The sequence below is a fragment of the Baudoinia panamericana genome, assembly GCF_000338955.1.
Source record: "Baudoinia panamericana UAMH 10762 unplaced genomic scaffold BAUCOscaffold_1, whole genome shotgun sequence".
In the NCBI taxonomy this organism is placed as follows: Eukaryota; Fungi; Ascomycota; class Dothideomycetes; order Mycosphaerellales; family Teratosphaeriaceae; genus Baudoinia; species Baudoinia panamericana.
Genome location: NW_006911257.1, coordinates 2,007,115 through 2,024,859, shown reverse-complemented (window position 1 = coordinate 2,024,859; position 17,745 = coordinate 2,007,115). Strand labels below are relative to the sequence as shown.

Here is a 17,745-nt window from a genome sequence, read left to right as displayed (position 1 = left end):
ATTATATACTATAATAGTTACTTTATCTTTAGTCTTAGTTACTCTATCTTAAAACTTAGTTACTCTATCTATATATTTAGTTACTCTATCTTAGAACTTAGTTACTTTATCTTAAAACTTAGTTACTCTATCTTAAAACTTAGTTACTCTATCTTAAAACTTAGTTACTCTATCTTAAAACTTAGTTATTTTATCTTAAAACTTAGTTACTTTATCTTAAAACTTAGTTACTCTATCTTAAAACTTTATTACTCTATCTATATATTTAGTTACTTCTTCTTAAAACTTAGTTACTCTATTTAACCTTTAGGTTACTTTGTTTTAGGGTTTAGTTACTCTTTTTATATACTTAATTACTCTATCTGGAACTTAATAAACCTAATATATATTTAATTTATCTATAAATAATAATAAGTCTATTTCTAAACTTAAACTCTCTAACTTTAAGCTTAATTACTCTAACCCTAGATCTATTTACTTTATTTATATACTTAGTATACTTTATTATAAATAGGAACCTCTTTAAATATTACCTCTATTTATATCTAATATATTTAATTATATATATATACTATCTTAACTATATTAAGTACTTTAATAGTTTTTAAAGTAACCTCTAACTCTTTACTTTTACTAACCTTAACCTAACTCTATACCCTTTAAATAACTAGATATAAATAGTGTAACTAAGTTATAATAGTTTAAACTTACTTCTTTACTTATATTTATACTCTATATACTCGGAAATTAACTTTAAACACTTAATTTTTAGTTATACTAATCGATTATTTTTTAACGGAGTAACTAACTAAAATTCGATAGTATAACTCGGTCTACTCTATTTAAGTATTAGGTAGATTTTCCTTAGATTTTCCTTAGATTTTCGAGATTTTCCTCGAGATTTTTCTATTTTTTTTAAGTTTTTTTTATTATTCTTTATATTTTTAAGACCCTTTCTAAACTTTTTAGATTTTCCTTAGATTTTCTAGACTTTCTTTATATTTTTAAGGATTTTCTTAAGTTTTCGAGATATTCTCTAAATTTTTTAGATTCTCTTTAGATTTTCCTTAAATATATCTTAGATTTTCGAGATTTTTCCGAGATTTTCTAAATTCTCCTTAGAAATCCTAGGTTTTTCTTAGATTTTCTAGATTTTCCTTAGATTTTCTAGATTTTCCTTAGATTTTCTAGATTTTCCTTAAATTTTTAGAATTTCTTTAAATTTTCTAGATTTCTATTAAGACTTTCCTTAAATTTTCCTTGATTTTTCTAGATTTTCCTTAGATTTTCCGGATTTTTCTTAATTTTTCTAGATTTTCCTAAAATTTTTAAGATTTTCTTAAGATCTTCGAGATTTTCTAGCCTTTCGTTTAGTTTTCGAGATTATTTCAAGATTTTCCTAGATTTTCTATATTATTATTACCGTTTTCGTACGTAGGAGGATAACTGTCGCTACGATCCCGAGAATCAGAGTACTCGCACACCCTCTGCTTATCGGCGCCTATAGCTCCTCTAGCGTATGTCTATCCGTAGAGGCGTAGCTATCCTATAGCACCGTATTACGGCCACGTACGTAGCGCGAGGTTTGCGATAGCCTAGCACATTTTGGTAAAGAGAGGCACCTAAGTGGATCGAGTCGCCTCGAAAGATCTACATCTAGACATAAAGCGACCTCCAGCGCCACCGCTAAATTCACGGTAAAGCTTATAGATTGGACATTCGCCCTACTTATGCAGCGATCGGGTCGGAAGGCCGTTCTTTCGCTGCTCGTTCTTGCTGTCGCCTCTTCGCTTTTTGCGCTAGCGTCTCCGTCGGCGCATCTGGCAGCACTTCGCTGCGGAGCACGCCGTCGGGCGCATTAGGCAGAACAGCAGGTCCATTAACCTCCCGTTCCAGAGCATCAAGCTCATCCTCCACCTCATCTTCGTCATGGTTCGACATCTTGCCTCCAAGCATCTCGTTAATTTCCTGCCATCACGTATCAGTAACCACAAAAACCTCCCAGGAATATCCACAGTGAAGGATACCTCTTGATAAGCTCTCGCCTCCTGACTCTCACCCAGGATTAACTCCACCTTCTCCAACCCACCCATTTCCTTATGTATCTCCTTTAGCACGCTCGTGCCCTGCTGCAAGCCGAACACAACATCCTTTTGCACGAGCGCAAACTCAACGTCACTCGTAAGGGCCTCCAGCTGCGCAAGTTGTTGATCCGTCTTCGCCAGTAGACTCTCTTGGTATTTCTTTCGGCGCAATGCAAGTAGAGCTTTCGACTTGTTGCCTTGCCGCAGACACTCACGCGCGATCTCCGTCTCACGGTTAGTGATGACGGTGATGCGCTTTTGGTACTGGTGTAGTTTGTCCCGCTGGACCTTCATATCAAGGATAGCTTTGTCTTGGGCGGAGATCTTGTTAGAAGACGTGGTGTTGCCCATGGTTGGTGTGCGGTGAATAGCGACTTCGACCTGGTTTAGGTATACAACATCAATTCATACTCGAATGTTACTGCCATACGATATGGGAGTGAGAGACACCTGTCCCTCTGTGCAATGAGCCTGCGGAAGGGTCTTATGCGACTGATAGTATGCTCAATGACAATCAATCGAAGTGGGATACCGACTGCGATCTATCTCGGCAGATCGTCATCTCGCAGCCGAGACACATGGTACCGGCCCGAAACACTACGTGCGCCATCCCGCATCGCGGCTAGAACATCGAAAATGTGGCAGCCAGTCACTACAACGACATCAAATACTGCGCCGCCTTGAGACACTGAACACTCGCCGTGATGGCCCGCTTACAAGGCGCCCTCGACAACGACATCCTTATCATAACCAGGAAATTCCTTTCCGAAGGTACGCCACCCAACATCGACAGTCTGTGGACACGAATCCAACAATCCAATTCGAGCCTTAAGCGCAAACCAAAGAAAGTTCTCCAATCTAGCCTGGAGCGTGTCCTCGACTTCATCGGTGTATTAGGACCCCAGGAAGACTCTGAAGCAGAGATTGAGCAGCTATCGACAGAACCAGCACCCGATATTATGAACCGCTCGTTGCGCGGAAGCTTGGCACCTCAGGTTCCCTCGCAGACGAATGGCGATGGCCTAATCTATCCCCAGAAGCGACAGCGTACGGCGAATGGAGAACCGTATCCCAAGCGGACAAAATCCGACAGGGCTATGCCAGCCTCTCCACCGTCCAACATCTCCCTCGATGACATCGGTGGGATGGATGACGTGGTATGCCAGATGAACAAACTCTTGGTCCGCCCTCTACTCTACAACGAGGAGTACGCCGACCTTCACGTTCCTACGCCGCGCGGTTTACTCCTTCATGGCCCGCCCGGCTGCGGCAAGACCATGATCTCCCGCGCCTACGCAGCGCACATGCACTTGCCGCTCATAGAGATGCTCGGCCCCTCCATCGTGTCGGGCATGTCCGGCGAATCCGAGCGTGGGATACGGGATAAATTCGACGAAGCAAAACGCCAAGCACCCTGCATCATCTTCATCGATGAAATTGATGCCATTGCGCCTAAGAGAGACACTAGTCAAAGTCAGATGGAGAAGCGCATTGTGGCGCAACTTCTTGTCTCAATGGATGATTTGGGGAGCGACCCTGAAAAGCTGGTGATCGTCTTGGCTACCACCAACCGACCTGACGCTATTGACCCAGCATTGAGACGCGGAGGCAGATTTGACACAGAAATCAATATTCCTGTCCCTAACGAGCATGTTCGGAAACGCATACTTCAGGTGCAGACTCGCAAATCACCTCTCGCTGACGACGTGGATTTTGACGAGTTGGCGAGGAAGACATCGGGGTTCGTGGGAAGCGACTTACATGATTTGATTGGCAAGGCAGGGACATGGTAAGCGAAGTTTAGCAACTCTTCCCCAACGTGATACTTGCGAGGTAGCTAACCTTGTCACCCGCGTGCTATTAGGCAGCTGGAGACCCGTTTTGCGACGATTCAAGCCTACGCGAAGACGCACCTCGCTCCCCCAGATACCACTACATCAACAAACGCAAGCGCCCATCAGGACTCGCCCATCCTCGAGGCAAAACGTAAGCCCGTCACTCCGCACACACACATCTCCCACGCGATCATCAAAATCACAGCTAACGTCTTTACCCGCACGGTTGCCAGGACTAATCCACGCCGCCTCACTAAAAGCAGAACCGGACTATCCGCACTCCACTTCTACCAACAGAATAACCATGTCCGCCTTCCTTTCCGTCCTCCCCACCATCACGCCCTCCTCCAAACGCGAAGGCTTCGCCACCATTCCCAACGTGTCCTGGAGCGACATCGGCGCACTCGCCGCCATTCGCCGTGATCTCCAAACCGCCATTGTGAATCCGATCCTTCACCCAACCCTCTACAACCAACTAGGCATTACCGCACCTACTGGCATTCTACTCTGGGGCCCACCAGGTTGCGGCAAGACATTACTGGCAAAAGCCTGCGCAGCGGAAAGTCGGGCGAACTTCATCTCCATCAAGGGACCGGAGTTGCTGACGAAGTATCTTGGCGACTCGGAGGCGGCTGTTCGCCGAGTCTTCGCCCGCGCGCGTTCCAGCGTCCCATGCGTTATCTTCTTCGACGAGCTAGATGCGCTTGCGCCGCGGCGCGATAGCGGCTCCTCAGGAGAAGGAGGTGGTGAGAGCAGCAGTAGTCGGATCGTCAACACGCTCCTCACCGAACTCGACGGCCTCTCCGACCGATCCGGCATCTATGTCATCTCCGCCACCAACCGACCCGATATCATCGACCCCGCCATGCTCCGCCCCGGAAGGCTTGAGATACCGCTGTTTGTCGACTTGCCCGATCCTTCCGCTCGTTCCGAGATCCTGCGTACAATTCTTCGTTACAAACCGGTCGTCGCAGATGATGTCGAAGCTGTTGTAGAGTTAGGGCACGGAAAGGAGTGCGAGGGTTACTCGGGAGCGGATCTGGAAGCGCTGGTGAGGCAGGCTGGGTATCACGCAATTGGGAGACTTGCGAGTATGCTGAATATGGAGGATTTCAGGGCTGCGGCTGCAAGAGTAAGGCCGAGTGTAGGGGATATCAAGCGGTATTACGGCATGAGGGAGCGGCTAGCACAGCGGTATTGATGCGAACGTGGTAGAGGATCGTAGATGGGATCATACAATGCGCTTAACCTACAGAAGCAAGGCAAACGTCAGCCCAACGCACCCTTGTTATAACTCGGGCGACTGGGGTCCTTGACCTCGAAGAAGCGCTTCAACCACCAGACTTGGAAGATGCCTTCGCCTAAGAGCACGCCGAGCTGGAAGATGGACCACCATTTCACTCGACTATTGGTGGATTCGGCGGTGTTGCGGTGCATGCGCTCACGAACGACGATGTAGGATTGTTCGTCCTTGACTTGTGCGAGCAATTCGTTCAGTTGCTTGACTATTCCAATCGTTAGTTTCACTTGCTGGGCTCACAATTTGGAAGAGTAGGGGGAAAGGGGTGGGTCAAATGTACCTTCCCGTTCCAGCGGGTCCTGACTCGCCTCGCTTTCAGGGACGTAGACAATGCCGTGAACGTTGAAGGACACTTCCTTGCTATTGGCGGCCCAGTTCTCATTGCTGAAGCAGTAGGTGTACTTTCCGTCCTGCTGTGCTTCGAAGGAGTGGTCGCCAGAGCTCACGGTGGTCTCTTTGACTGGGAAGCCACCGGCTGGGTCCTGAACCTGTGCAGATACGGAACGTAGATGTTAGCCGCAGCCATTGTTGTATGTGCGCGTGGCTCGGTTGTAGAGTGATGGATGCATACCCAAAAGTCAATGTCGAGATTGCCGCTACCACCAAACTCCCGATCGCCGACTTGAAATGTGACGGTCATTTTGTCCTCCTTGTGCAGCTCTTCGTGGAAGCACTCGCGCGAGTGCGCTTTCATTTGGATGTTGTGCGCATAGCCTAAGCGTGGGAGGGCAGTGAGGGTGACGGAGATGATGAGGACGAGGAGATTGAGGGTGAACATCCTGGCAGGTGTATTGAGGAGTATGGGTAACGATGTCGGATGTGTGCTGGAGGGCGGTGTTCGAAGCCTTGCTTCTCATGTTCGAGGGAGCGGAGCCAACTCCGTTACAGACGGGCTTGGCAGGGGACACTGCTTCGGCCTCACTTCCAGTCACCATCACAATTACCCTCGACACCTGAACTAAGCATCACAGTGGCCTTACTGGAAGCGCCTGGAATATTGCTGCAGTGCGAGATGAATTGGACAATGGCAGCTTCTTTTGCTAAGTACCCAAGTCAAGCCAACTTACGCATGGTTGCTTGCTCTGTCTCCCTCCTTGCCTGAAAGTCCTGTTACCCAAAATCGTCTTGCAACCAAGGACGACACCAACTCGCAGCTGCTTGCTTGATTCATAACAAGACCTGGTATGGTGTCACTTCGCAAGCAAGACCAGCTTCCTCTTCACAGACGTCACATTAGCACATATCCTCCACGCTTAATGATCAGGCCAACGTACAGTTTGCACCATATCGAATCTCAGGACCTCCGTAATGCCCAGCATCGCCAGTACCTTTGGATTGCCCATGTTCACGCCGGCGGCCGACTCGGCAGGCACGAGGAGCTCCTGGTCCACTAGCTTCGGCTTCGACCAATCTTCCCGCGGTGAGAGATACGGTCTGAGAGATTCGTCAGTCAGACACCGTGCAAGCTGTATTGTGATGTCTACGAAGCGAACCTGCACATGTCGTTTTCATTGGCAGCTCTTGCGCCTTCTTCTAGCAGTAGGGTTGTGGCCAGAGGAGCCGATTGCCGCCGTCCAAGCTTCAACACTGATAGCCGTGCTTTCGCGCTCGCAAAGTCCAGCATGCTGATCTGCAGGATTCGAAATGCTTTAGCATCAGCTTGGTGCTGTCCGTTGACGTGAGCTAATTGAGGTTATGGAGCGTGCACAGCACGGTTATGTGCGGAAGCCGCCATCGTATTCCGTCTTGTGAGTGAACGTGAACATCGAGAAGTGAATATTGATCAAGGACCCGACAAAGCAGCATTCCGGAGTGAGAGTGAGCTCCTCCCAAGCGTGTCGCACATCATTGTTACACCCCAAAAGGCCGCAGGCGTCCAGTCAGAGGGCTAGGCAACAACTTCACTTTGCCATTTGCGAAAGCATACCCTGTCAGCCTCAAACACCATCTCCCACGGTGCGAAGACAGCTTTCATTACCACCTCTTCGCCATAACGACGACACGTTGGTCGACAGCATGGGCCGCCTTGCAACTCACCTCGCTGCCGTGGCCACCGACGCCGACAATCTCCCGCCCATACAAACGCTACCAAACATCTCCTTCATCGATGCGCTCTTGCCTCGCTGTCTGGTCAGCGTCGGGTCACCCCCGGTAAGCGTAGTTGCTATATCAGTCTCCGCCCTGCATCAATGGTACAAATGGTTACGCCATGCGAAACGAACAAGCGAGGCGAAGAAGGAAGGCGCGATCGCTGTACCTGCCTTCTCCTGTCATTCCTCCAACTGCCTCCAGGTTATCACCCTCGATAATCCGTGTCTTCCTGCTACTCCATACACCATTATTCTTTCAAGAAGCAGACGCCCCCGGCCTATATCACACCATGCCCCCACTAGCTTGCCTCCGCTATCTCTCCGGCGCGAATCCTTTTCGCCTCGTTGCCGTAGACGCTGACACCGGCAAGCCCATAGACCCGAACATCGGACGGAAGACGTACGTCACTTACTACGATGTCAAGAAGGATAAGAAGGGCAACAAGGTTATTGAGCGGCATCGTACTCAAAGGGGAAGTCAGGTCGGCGAAGGGCAAGGTAAGTGATTACTTTCAGTCGTAGTGAGGGTGCGAATGGGGAAAGGTGAGTGTGCTATGTGAGCTAACAAGCTTGTTGTAGGCAAAGACGAGCAGAAGAAGTGCTGCAAGTGCGATGGAGGCGGTGAAAAGAAGCCTGAAGGCCGGGTCGGAAAGAAGGAAGGTAATGGTGACGGCGGTGACAGCAACGTGAGCCTTTCACCATCTTAGTCCTTGTTTGGGGACTCTATGGCCAAACTGTAAAGCTGAAAATGTCGCAGGAGAAGACCGGCAGCGGCGGCGATGATGACAAACCCTTCACACCCGATGAGGACGCCAAGATCAAGGCCATGAAAGCAGAAGGTAGGACCTGGAACCAGATTGCCACCGAGCTGGGCAATGGGCGCACGAAAGGCGCAGTCTCTGGACGATGTAAGGAGCTGAGCAAGACCGAAGGGCAAGGCCTCGGCCGCAAGCCGAACGCAAGCGGCGAAAGGTCCAATGAGAAGGACAATACGAAGCCCGCCGCCGCCGCCAATAAACCAGCAATGACGAAGGCCGAGAAGAAGACCGCGAAGAAGGCCGCCGCGGCTGAGGCTGCCACCGCCGCCACAGCCAACGCACCACCACCCGCGTCCAAGCCGGCCAGCACCCACGGTTCTGCCCCAGGCTCGGAAGTGAGGTACACCCTCTCCGAATGGCAAACCCTACAAGAAGACTCCACCTTCTCCTTCGGCGAGCTTCAGTGTCTGAGCGAGATCATCAACCAGGACCTGACACTGACGTGGGGCCGAGTGGCGGCAAGATTCTACGATTTAACGGGCAGGAGGATTCATCCCGATGAAATTAGGGAGAAGTTCGAGGCGATGGTTGTGGGGACGTGACGAGGGTGTACTGGACACCAATTGCTTTAACGGAGAGAGGAGCTGCCGAAGTTGAAAGCAGAAGAACCTTTATACAGCAGGATGTCGAAGCACCGCGAAGGAAGGTGGAGCGATGCGAGGGTGGTATCCCGAATCTCCAGGCTGCTAAAGAGGGCAGAGGAGTTTCGCGAAGGATGAGAACAAGCGAGCAAGGTGCGAGAAAAGGTGCAATACTGGTCGGCTCCTGACTCCACCAGACCATGGACCATCTACCCAGTTGTTGCTCCTAGCGTCGCGAACCTGAATTCGCTTAACAGGTAGTGAAAAGACTTCTTGCACTCGTTTGGCTAGAAGCTCTCAAAGGGCATCGTTTGGGCCAGAAGAAGATCTTACAGCTCGACTTCCATGTCCGGTGGCGCAGCACCTTGTCCCCGCTTGTCGCCGCCTGCGAACAGACCTTCTATTCGGAGCGGCTCAGCCATCTGCGAGACAATCTGCACTTCACTCTTGTTGGACACCGCAGGCGGCTTCTGAACAGTATTGATGGGTAGTACAAGCCTTTCCTCGTTGAGATCGCTCAACACCGTAAGGGCCGCTGCATGCATATTCGGCACGCCGCCACGACTTAGCCGGCCACGCTTCCTCGCCACCTCAACGAGGAATCGAGTGGTGGTGTCGCTACCTGCAGTCACGAGCGGCGGTATCTGATAGTGATCTATGAGCCGCTGAATACCGTCTTGTGTCCGCTGAATGCGTTCCATGAGTGCATTTACGGCTTTGATGGGGTCCTCGAGTGCCTGCTTGGGCAGTACTTTCTTAGTAGCCTGGCCGGATGCAGAGATTGCTGCGTCATCGATACCGTCCCATTCTCCATCATCATCATTATCATCAGCACCGCCGTCTGCAGCGCCGTTGTCTGCGACTTCGTCGGCCTTGCTGTACGCTTGTGCGCGTGCCTGGGCCGAGGCCAGTAGAGCTGCCATGGGATTGCCCTCATTCCGCACCTCCATCTCGTCGACTTCATTTGTTCGGTCGTCATCTTCCTCGTCGAGCAATATCTCATCATCATCATCTTCCGTAACAGTCTTTGCCACCTGGGCCGTCGCGGCTGTACCCATTCTCTGCGCCTTTGCAACTTCCCGCTTCTTCTGCGCGTCCTCCACTTTCTTTCGTCGACTCTCTTCGATCTCCGCCAGTACCTGCGCCTTGAACGGGAACAGATTGGGGATGCCTGGGTCCTTCTTCAGGCGGGACACCCATTGTGGGTTCTTCTTCGCTTCTTTGCGCTGTTTGCGCTGCTTTGCCGCTGATGCCTTTTGGATCTTGTGCCGAAGGCGTACCGGCACACGCTTGGATTGGGGTTTGCCGACCTTCATCGTGACGGTACTGCTGGGACAGTCGGGCAAAGCTCTGATGAAGGGAGGTTCGCGGTTCAAACGACTCGACAATTAAATCTCAAAAGCGGACAGAATTCCGCGCCAAGATTTCGCCCCACTTGCAGCCAGTAACATTGACTTTCACGTGCTATCAACATCCTATCTCGCGAGCGATCAGTCACTCGATGCATATTCGACACTCTAGACAAGGCTGTTACGTTCCAACAAGGCTACGGTAGCCTTGACCTGGTCGAGCCTCAGGTAACGGGCACATCATGAACGGCAGGCTGCTAAAAGTCAAAACGTACCAATCCCCTTCTGTGGTACAATGCGCATGGTTTGTTGGGGAGTTGCGGAAAGTGACGAGATCCAGGGAGAGAAGGAGAGACGGTGAAGTAAGGTTTAGTCGAGATGTTGGAGCATGCCGTCCTGCGCTAGGCGCCAATGCATCGCTTAACCCTCTTACATTCACAGTCATTCCCACAGCTCTCAGTGCGAGCCTCTCTTTTCATTACTCACTCATTTCCTCAATCCCCCTATCTCTTCGACGTTGCAGCAAGCAGCGCATCGCCCAAGTTGGCCACCATGGACGTCGCAAGCCTGCGTGAGCAGATCCTGGGTAAGCCACACAGGCCAAAATCAACCCGCGGTATGCATACTGACTGCCCTTAGCCAACGCGGCCGAGTTGATGTGCAAGGTGAACCCGGACAACACGCACCACATCAAGGATCATCGCTTGATCGTGCGCAAGTGCAGCGGTAAGAAACGCGACAGCATCAGCGGTGACGAGAAAGGTCACGGCTACAAAGCCGTAATTATTGATTTTGACACCATCCGTATTGAAGGTCCGAAAGGCAAGGATCTGCAGGAAGCGCTCGAGCTCCTGTTCGAGTTCACGGCAGACAAGCTGAGAGACTTTGTGAGAAGCTACGAGAACATGCAGTTCTCGCATATCGAAGGGGAGGAGTTGCGGAAGGATGGCGGTGCGCGGATTGCCGTCAAGCAGGGCAAGGCGATGACGGTCGGAAAGGGCGAGGAAGTTACGGATGCGGATGCCACACCGCAGAAGTCCAAGTTGAAGCGGGACCGAGCTGAGAGTTCAAAGATGACCGTATTCGATGTCACGCCAAAGAAGGCAACGTTGAAAAAGGAGCGGGCGAGGATGCCAAGGGCCTAGATCCGCTTACGGTGTGAGCTACGTACCTGCCACGAAGGTGGTTCAGTGCAGTATAAAAGCGCATACGACGGTATTGACCTCGAGATGCGTTGCCCACGCAGAGGCTTCCACCGCGAGCGGCATGTCACTCACGATGCCGCCTCAAGGGCCCTTCCAGGCGTGGTACTCCTCGCGTCATATCGAAATGCAAAGTCATTGCACTGACTACTGCCCCTTCCGCATTGTCAGTCTGCGCCTTGAGATCGACCCGTGTCTCTCCATCACATGCCCGTCAGACCTGCTGATCATCTGTCCGCGTCGTGACGCGCGAATCACTTTGACAACATTTCCGAATGCGATTGCGACGGAACTGGAGTCAAGGGGGGCGACAGGGCCTGCGTTGACAACGTAAAGCGAGCCGGACGCCGAGGACCCATGGTCAATGCTCGTCGAGACAGCAGTGGCCTCGAGTTCACCATCAGTGTTGAACTTGTAGGCTTGCCACTCATCTTCAACAGGCGCGCTGCCAGGCTTGAGCCCCGGACTACGACGACGGCCTCCACGACTGAGAAGTTGCTGCTTCACCGTCTGCCCATCGATATGCCTGGGCTGCTTTCTGAGGCCCAGGACAGCATGTGTGTCAAGAGCCTGCCAGGCGCCAGCGACTGCGAGACAGTGCGTCTCCGATTCAGAACTCTGGCAAGGCCGACATGCTGGCTTACCCATGCGCAGGCAAAAGGGCGTTTCGTCGCTGTTTGGCGAGGAGAAGGATTGTAGCTTTACGTCCTCTCCTTCAGCCGGAGCCGCAGTCATTGCCCACGAACGGAGCGCCACTGAGCCACAACTTGGGCAGGTGCTTACGGGCCCAAGCAGAAGCCGATGCGCTTGGGTCGGTGAAAGATCAACTTTACTCATTATTGCCAAAGAGCTGCCTTCTATGAAGAACAGTGCCTCCGGCATCGTTACGACAAGTAAGTCCTGCCCCAGCTGATCGTAGGTTCGCACGCTGACTTGGAAGCCGAGCCTGCGGTTAGTCACTGGTAAGGGAAGAGTCTGCGAAGCGGACTCTCCCCAGCATCCATTTTCATGGCCAAAGACAATAAGCTTGCCCACCTGTGTGATCGTCACAATCCGGGCTTTCTGTCCGAGAGCGTCAAAGAGCACCGCATGTACCAACTCTAGTGAGGTAAGTCGGGTTTCACTCAATTCTGCGTCATCTTGTTCAACAATCCGCGTAAGAAGCCGTCCAGCAGAGGTGAGAACGAGAACGACTAACCTCAACACGTCACCATAGAAGATACGAGCGAAGCGGAGCAGGACAGCTGGAGAATCGTCAGGAGGGGAGAACGGCTCGCCCACCATCTCTGCATTCGAGACGCCGTACACGACTATTTTGTTGTCCGCATCCTGACAGGCGAGCCACTGTCCAGTGTCGTCAAGGACAGCTGTTTGCACTGGCCATCGGACCGCCGCCAGCAGATTCAAGTGCGCGGCAATTGGAGTGTAGCACTGTTGGGTGCGATCGAACAATGACACCACGATCGTTCTGTCGAGCGAGACCGTCACGAAGTGTCCCTTGTCAGTGCCCATGATCTTCATAATATCCAACCGGTGAGGTAGCGCCACTGACTGTACAGTGAGCGCCTCCTCATACCTCTCGTCACCCAGCCCGTGCTCTTCGCCAGCTTCACTATAGAGCAAGAAGTTCATCAGAACTGCAACGAAAGCGACCGCGAACACGATCGCGACAGTGACCGGGTAGAAGTTGTGAATGGTGAAAAGACGGACCGTGTGCAGCCAGGCTTCCGTGCCTAATGGCGCACCTGTCCGATCTGCGCCAGACAGTACGACGATCAAGGGCGCGAATATGCGGATTACGAAGCTGTCCGCCCCGGGCTTGGCGAGCCGCATGACTTCCCGTGCAGTGTCGAAGTCCTGCATCCGCATCCATTCTCCCGGGGTTAGCGTGGCGTTCATCGGTGGCGGTGTGAAGGTGTCGAACTCTGCAACGTTCCGAGGCCCGCCGCGAGCGAGACCAAGCAGGTGTCGCAGATTTGTACCTTTCTCGTGCCGCTCGAAGAAGTGGTAATTGAGACTCAGGATGAAGGTCGTGGTGACAGCTGTGCCGGCCATGCGAGTGCTGAAGGGCAGACGGCCATGGACAAGCGCGTCAAACCAAGTGTGCTTTGAGGATGGTGACGGCTTGCGCTTCGTGCTGCTGGGCCGCTTGTTGGTCGAGCGAGCCAGAGCATCTTGAAGCTCCAGACGCCTGATGTCCACATTCAATACTGCCACGAAGAAGGTGAGCAGGAAGAAAGCGTCGAAGAGCGTGGCAATGCACGCGAAGGCGCAAAAAGCGGCAACACCAGGAGACACAACACTGCCGAGAACAGAGAGTATAAAGACATTCTGCGCAGCCGTAAGAACAGAGACAGGTCCTACGTCGCCAAGTGCATTAGCGATGCGCAGATCGGTTGCCATAGTCGCCGGATAAGCAAGGATAGCATTGATCAGCCGAAACATGTTCTCAAGGCCGATGACCAGTACGACGAATGGGTATGCATTCTGCGGAATCATGCTCAGGTTGATCTTCAGGATGGCGCAGATTGTGAAGGATGCCAGGATTGAGCATGTCATTTGTGTGATGGCAGTAACAACAAGGCCGAAGCGGCTGTGAAACGCTTTCAGACGAGTCAAGCTAAGAAGGACATACGCGGCCATGAGTGTGTAGGCGACGGCGAGTATGACATTCTCTTGTAGACTTAGAGGCATGAAAGAGAACTCGTACACACGACTGCGGGTTACGTCACCGTCTGACGGGAAAAGTGTGCAGTTCTCGCAAGCGCCGGCAATGGTCTTCATTCTTTCTTGCCATTCGCCGCCGACTTTGTCAGAGACGGAGACCTTGTTCATGAACGTCAAGATGAGCGCGTCTGCGGCGCGCAGTTTTCGGCGGTTGAACATCTTGCCTCCAAAGACGGAAGCTGGCCGTAAGGCAACATTGAGCGAAGATGAGGCGTGAGAGTGGTCGTTGATAGTCTTGACAATGTCATCGTCACGATCCACCATCTCCGCAGAGCTGTTCCAGTACATCAGCGGCGAGTGGTAGCCCCAATTCAGAGTGCTAGATCGCAGCTTTTCATTCAGAGCTGGTATCGCGTCCAGGCGTTCGCCACCAACGACTGTTTGCTGGATCCTGAGTGCGTCCTTCAACACGCCTTTGTCGAGTGCATGCATGTAATTCCCGTGCACCCACACCTGACGCATCTCAACGTCCACAAAGTCATCGCCGCCGTCAAATGGTTTAGCGGACGTCCAGACATGGTGAGGGTAGGCGGCAAAGCCTGCCGTCGGACTCTCCGCCAAGAAGATGGTTGGGTAGGAGAACCCTACGGCAATGGCAACCGAGACTAGCATAGCAATCATCCAGTGCTGGGCTGTTGTCTTCCCATGGCGATAGAAGGCTCGTCGGATTGGATGGTTGGCCGAAAGCCTTGGCGGCTGCGTGGTGCCTCGGAGTGGGTACAGTATATACCATAGCATCTTGGAGTTGCAGGGGAGATGTTCCGTGGGATTCAGATGACAGCTTGTTCAAGGGATGGCATACGAGCAGGTTGAGCCTATAGCACGCCTATTATTGCGTCGCCTGCCGCGGAGAGCCTTTGTCAGAGGAAAGTGCATGGTGCTAGAACAACCCCGTTCCGTGACTGATACGCGGATAGAGTGTTTCATCCATACACATGCAGTAGCCACGCCGTCCTGCCAGGGAGCTGCAAGATTCTATGTATCTGGTACCAAGTCGTTCATCCGGCCGCTCTGCAGTGACACGAAAGCCGTTCAGCCCTACCAGGCCGGCTTTACGGTCGGCTAAAACTGTAGAATGAGCTCCACCTATCGGTGCGGCAGCAGAAGCAATGAACGTCACTGAGCATTGTGCATAAACAAGCAACAGGGATGCACTGAGTAACGAGCAATCGTAAGCTTTCAGCCTTCACGACTACCCAACAGACGAAACAGCCATGTCGCTCAATCCTCCCGCGTATATTCAATCGCTGCAGAACAACATCCGAGCACGGCCGATCAGCTGGGAGGGCGCAGTACGAGCGAAGACAATCACCGAGTCGGACTTGAAGAAGATCAAGGCAATTGACAAAGTCCGGAAAGAGCAGCGACGGCAAGCGATCGAAGGAGATCTTGACACTTATACGGCACTTCTGCTAGGTAATGGAGACACGAAGAGCATCTTCGAGAGTGCGGCGAAGCGGACGGATATCCTGCAGTACATGCTTGTGTTGGCTGGGGATTTGATAGAAGGTTTGTGTCGCTCTAGCTTGACTGAATCTTGGAGCTAACCGTTCGAAGACGTACCACAACTGGTGGAGCGACTAATCAATCACCCGCACCCATACAAATCACTACTACCGCTGCTCAAGCAATCGAATGCTGCCGAGGACCCCATTCCACTGCTAACGTCGGCAGTGCTCTCGTCCTTATTATCGCGCGCAATCTTTGCGCAGCCGCAGTCCAATTCGGAGATCGACGAGGCACTACCCAAGCTGTATTCCTACATCGCAGCCCTGTCCAACACCACCGACTCCAACCTACAAGACATTGCCGTGCAAGAGTACAGCGCTCTCTTACGGACATCCAAATCAAGGCACCAGTTCTGGCAGCAACGGAAAGAGACGCTCGGCCCGCTGTTTGATGTTCTTCATAACGCAACCGGCGGCAAGGACTCGGACAGTACGCTATACAATGGCACATCCGCCGCAAGCAGCATCCGAAGCGCTGCCGAGTCGGCCAACATCAAGCTTGGCGGCGGTGTGGGCCTTCAATTACTCTACCATGTCCTCATGGTGATATGGCAGCTCTCGTTCGAAGGCAAATTAGTCGGCAAAGGTTTGGATGAAGATCATGATATCATCCCGTTGTATACACAACTTTTGCGAGTGTCGCCAAAGGAAAAGACGACGCGGCTGTTGCTCGGCACGCTGCAGAATCTTCTCGCTTCCAACCAGGATACGCTTATGCCCGCCGCACTCCCTGCGCGCTTGCCAACAGTTTTGTCAAACCTCAAGACCCGCCATCTCACCGACCCCGATCTTCTCGAAGACCTTGACAACCTTACACAGTTGATGGATGCTTACACCTCCTCGAAGACAACGCTTGACGCTTACACCTCAGAATTGGAATCCGGCCATCTTCGCTGGTCACCACCACACAAGAACCCGGACTTCTGGCGCGAGAACGCTCGTGCCATCATTGAGACCGAGAACGGCGAGCTGTGCAAAAAGCTGGCGGAGATTCTCAGCAAAGACTGGAGCAGCGATAAGCAGGTGCTTGCCATTGGGTGCAACGATGTGGCTTTCTTGGTCAAGGCATGCCCAGAGAAGCGAGCGGTGCTGGAGCGGCATGGACTGAAAGCGAGAGTCATGTCCTTGATGCAGGATGAGCAGGAATCAGTCCGATGGGAATCACTCAGGGCCGTAGGAGAGTGGTTGAGGTATAGCTTCGAGGGCGGAGACGCTTAGGATGGGTTGTTCGCAAGCGTGTCATCATGTGTGGCGTATCAGCGAGTGCGACAATGTATAGAATGGGCCTTCAATTGCGCTACACCGTAACGTGGCGTCATATGTGGTCTGCAAATATTGATCTTCTCGGCGGCTCAACCTCACCAAACAATGCTTGGCGTGTTCGGAGGTTGACCACGAGTCTAAAGCGTCGTAAAGTATCCGCATTGCATACGTATGGTGAAAGAACCGGTCGGAATGGTCGTCTTCGCATTCTGCAGCGTCTGAAAGACCACTATGCCGTCAGAGCAATCAGATCTGGACCGGCAAGGCTACGTGGAGGATGGAAGTAAACTCGCCCCGACGCATGTGTTGATGTTTGGTTGGAATTTTAGCCACAGTGGCGGTGCAGATCCACAAAAGGCTGAGACCTCGCCTGTCGTTTCAGCGGTCTTTGACAGGTGACGATATTATGTACTTTTTATTTTGCTGTAGGAGCTCTAGCCAAGGACTTGCCAGGCAGACGATGCGTGACAGCATGACAGCGAAGGACAGCCAAATCATTGGAGAGGTTGATATCCAAGCCTACATACGTGATGAAGCAGTCTACACGCGGCAGTGACGGCACGACTACATCCTTTTGACCCTGCGTTCGCGATCCTAAGGGCACAATTCAAGGACAGACCAGAGATATTGCAACTGTCAGCAAGAAGCGGACGTCGGACTACGATCGCGAACGTCTTATCGCTGTATATCCGACGCCGACCACCATCGGGCTATTTCGATGATGGAAGGTCGTGCTTGAAACCGGTTTCCGCGCGCACCCAACGTCAGCTATGCGCCGCAACCCTGTCCGCCTATCAACACCGGTCCACAGAGGACCCTTACTTACGCCACAGATGGAGGTAGGCGAATGTAGATCACCTCATGGCAACAAGGTCGAGAACGCCTCTTTCCCGACGTGCATGATGAGCAGGTTGTCATGCGCCACATTCTCGACAGCGCTTGTCCCAACAAACTGTGGCTGTCTTTGCGCATTCTAACCCCATCCGGT

The 17,745-nt window shown here is 52.0% G+C and overlaps 11 protein-coding genes across 11 annotated transcripts; 5 read left to right on the top strand and 6 right to left on the bottom strand.

Annotated features, from left to right (window-relative positions):
• Positions 1 to 1,399: 1,399 nt before the first annotated feature.
• On the bottom strand, positions 1,400 to 2,612 carry BAUCODRAFT_29762 (uncharacterized protein). The gene is made up of 2 exons (XM_007674310.1): positions 2,028 to 2,612; positions 1,400 to 1,968 (listed from the first exon to the last, which is right to left on the bottom strand). Exons 1-2 carry the CDS (start codon positions 2,433 to 2,435, stop codon positions 1,729 to 1,731), a joined length of 648 nt encoding a protein of 215 aa, XP_007672500.1. The 5' UTR covers positions 2,436 to 2,612; the 3' UTR covers positions 1,400 to 1,728.
• Positions 2,613 to 2,725: 113 nt separating this feature from the next.
• BAUCODRAFT_128259 (uncharacterized protein) lies at positions 2,726 to 5,120 on the top strand (the record flags this gene model as incomplete). Its single annotated transcript, XM_007674309.1, has 3 exons — positions 2,726 to 3,873; positions 3,949 to 4,070; positions 4,153 to 5,120. Exons 1-3 carry the CDS (start codon positions 2,789 to 2,791, stop codon positions 5,118 to 5,120), a joined length of 2,175 nt encoding a protein of 724 aa, XP_007672499.1. The 5' UTR covers positions 2,726 to 2,788.
• Positions 5,121 to 5,188: 68 nt separating this feature from the next.
• BAUCODRAFT_60789 (uncharacterized protein) lies at positions 5,189 to 5,997 on the bottom strand (the record flags this gene model as incomplete). The annotated part of the gene is made up of 3 exons (XM_007674308.1): positions 5,189 to 5,424; positions 5,500 to 5,707; positions 5,791 to 5,997. 3 exons carry the CDS (start codon positions 5,995 to 5,997, stop codon positions 5,189 to 5,191), a joined length of 651 nt encoding a protein of 216 aa, XP_007672498.1.
• Positions 5,998 to 6,198: 201 nt separating this feature from the next.
• Positions 6,199 to 6,843, bottom strand: BAUCODRAFT_153621 (uncharacterized protein; the record flags this gene model as incomplete). Its single annotated transcript, XM_007674307.1, has 3 exons — positions 6,199 to 6,436; positions 6,494 to 6,653; positions 6,704 to 6,843. 3 exons carry the CDS (start codon positions 6,841 to 6,843, stop codon positions 6,410 to 6,412), a joined length of 327 nt encoding a protein of 108 aa, XP_007672497.1. The 3' UTR covers positions 6,199 to 6,409.
• Positions 6,844 to 7,599: 756 nt separating this feature from the next.
• On the top strand, positions 7,600 to 8,669 carry BAUCODRAFT_144848 (uncharacterized protein; the record flags this gene model as incomplete). Its single annotated transcript, XM_007674306.1, has 3 exons — positions 7,600 to 7,807; positions 7,889 to 7,995; positions 8,067 to 8,669. The coding sequence occupies 3 exons, from the start codon at positions 7,600 to 7,602 to the stop codon at positions 8,667 to 8,669; spliced, it is 918 nt and encodes a 305-aa protein (XP_007672496.1).
• Positions 8,670 to 8,853: 184 nt separating this feature from the next.
• On the bottom strand, positions 8,854 to 10,072 carry BAUCODRAFT_205265 (uncharacterized protein). The gene has a single exon (XM_007674305.1). It carries the CDS (start codon positions 10,022 to 10,024, stop codon positions 9,038 to 9,040), a length of 987 nt encoding a protein of 328 aa, XP_007672495.1. The 5' UTR covers positions 10,025 to 10,072; the 3' UTR covers positions 8,854 to 9,037.
• A 127-nt stretch (positions 10,073 to 10,199) lies between these two features.
• BAUCODRAFT_29756 (uncharacterized protein) lies at positions 10,200 to 10,639 on the top strand. Its single transcript, XM_007674304.1, has one exon. It carries the CDS (start codon positions 10,300 to 10,302, stop codon positions 10,630 to 10,632), a length of 333 nt encoding a protein of 110 aa, XP_007672494.1. The 5' UTR covers positions 10,200 to 10,299; the 3' UTR covers positions 10,633 to 10,639.
• A 74-nt stretch (positions 10,640 to 10,713) lies between these two features.
• On the top strand, positions 10,714 to 11,202 carry BAUCODRAFT_119003 (uncharacterized protein; the record flags this gene model as incomplete). Its single annotated transcript, XM_007674303.1, has 1 exon — positions 10,714 to 11,202. The coding sequence occupies one exon, from the start codon at positions 10,714 to 10,716 to the stop codon at positions 11,200 to 11,202; it is 489 nt and encodes a 162-aa protein (XP_007672493.1).
• BAUCODRAFT_205251 (uncharacterized protein) lies at positions 11,192 to 12,286 on the bottom strand. Its single transcript, XM_007674302.1, has 2 exons — positions 12,206 to 12,286; positions 11,192 to 12,152 (listed from the first exon to the last, which is right to left on the bottom strand). The coding sequence occupies exon 2, from the start codon at positions 12,139 to 12,141 to the stop codon at positions 11,407 to 11,409; it is 735 nt and encodes a 244-aa protein (XP_007672492.1). The 5' UTR covers positions 12,142 to 12,152; positions 12,206 to 12,286; the 3' UTR covers positions 11,192 to 11,406.
• Positions 12,287 to 12,594: 308 nt separating this feature from the next.
• BAUCODRAFT_57898 (uncharacterized protein) lies at positions 12,595 to 14,724 on the bottom strand (the record flags this gene model as incomplete). Its single annotated transcript, XM_007674301.1, has 1 exon — positions 12,595 to 14,724. A coding segment is annotated over one exon (2,130 nt), but the record flags the coding sequence as incomplete, so codon positions are not given.
• A 363-nt stretch (positions 14,725 to 15,087) lies between these two features.
• On the top strand, positions 15,088 to 16,946 carry BAUCODRAFT_128253 (uncharacterized protein). Its single transcript, XM_007674300.1, has 2 exons — positions 15,088 to 15,495; positions 15,544 to 16,946. The coding sequence occupies exons 1-2, from the start codon at positions 15,201 to 15,203 to the stop codon at positions 16,710 to 16,712; spliced, it is 1,464 nt and encodes a 487-aa protein (XP_007672490.1). The 5' UTR covers positions 15,088 to 15,200; the 3' UTR covers positions 16,713 to 16,946.
• The last annotated feature ends 799 nt before the right edge of the window (positions 16,947 to 17,745 follow it).

Bases quoted from the DNA above. Each gene is read 5' to 3' on its own strand.
- BAUCODRAFT_205265 (XM_007674305.1), bottom strand. From the start codon at position 10,024: ATGAAGGTCGGCAAACCCCAATCCAAGCGTGTGCCGGTACGCCTTCGG.
- BAUCODRAFT_29756 (XM_007674304.1), top strand. From the start codon at position 10,300: ATGAACGGCAGGCTGCTAAAAGTCAAAACGTACCAATCCCCTTCTGTG.
- BAUCODRAFT_205251 (XM_007674302.1), bottom strand. From the start codon at position 12,141: ATGCCGGAGGCACTGTTCTTCATAGAAGGCAGCTCTTTGGCAATAATG.
- BAUCODRAFT_29762 (XM_007674310.1), bottom strand. From the start codon at position 2,435: ATGGGCAACACCACGTCTTCTAACAAGATCTCCGCCCAAGACAAAGCT. The intron at 1,969-2,027 runs GTATCCTTCACT...ACGTGATGGCAG, and splicing joins AGGCGAGAGCTTATCAAGAG to GAAATTAACGAGATGCTTGG.
- BAUCODRAFT_128253 (XM_007674300.1), top strand. From the start codon at position 15,201: ATGTCGCTCAATCCTCCCGCGTATATTCAATCGCTGCAGAACAACATC. The intron at 15,496-15,543 runs GTTTGTGTCGCT...AACCGTTCGAAG, and splicing joins GGCTGGGGATTTGATAGAAG to ACGTACCACAACTGGTGGAG.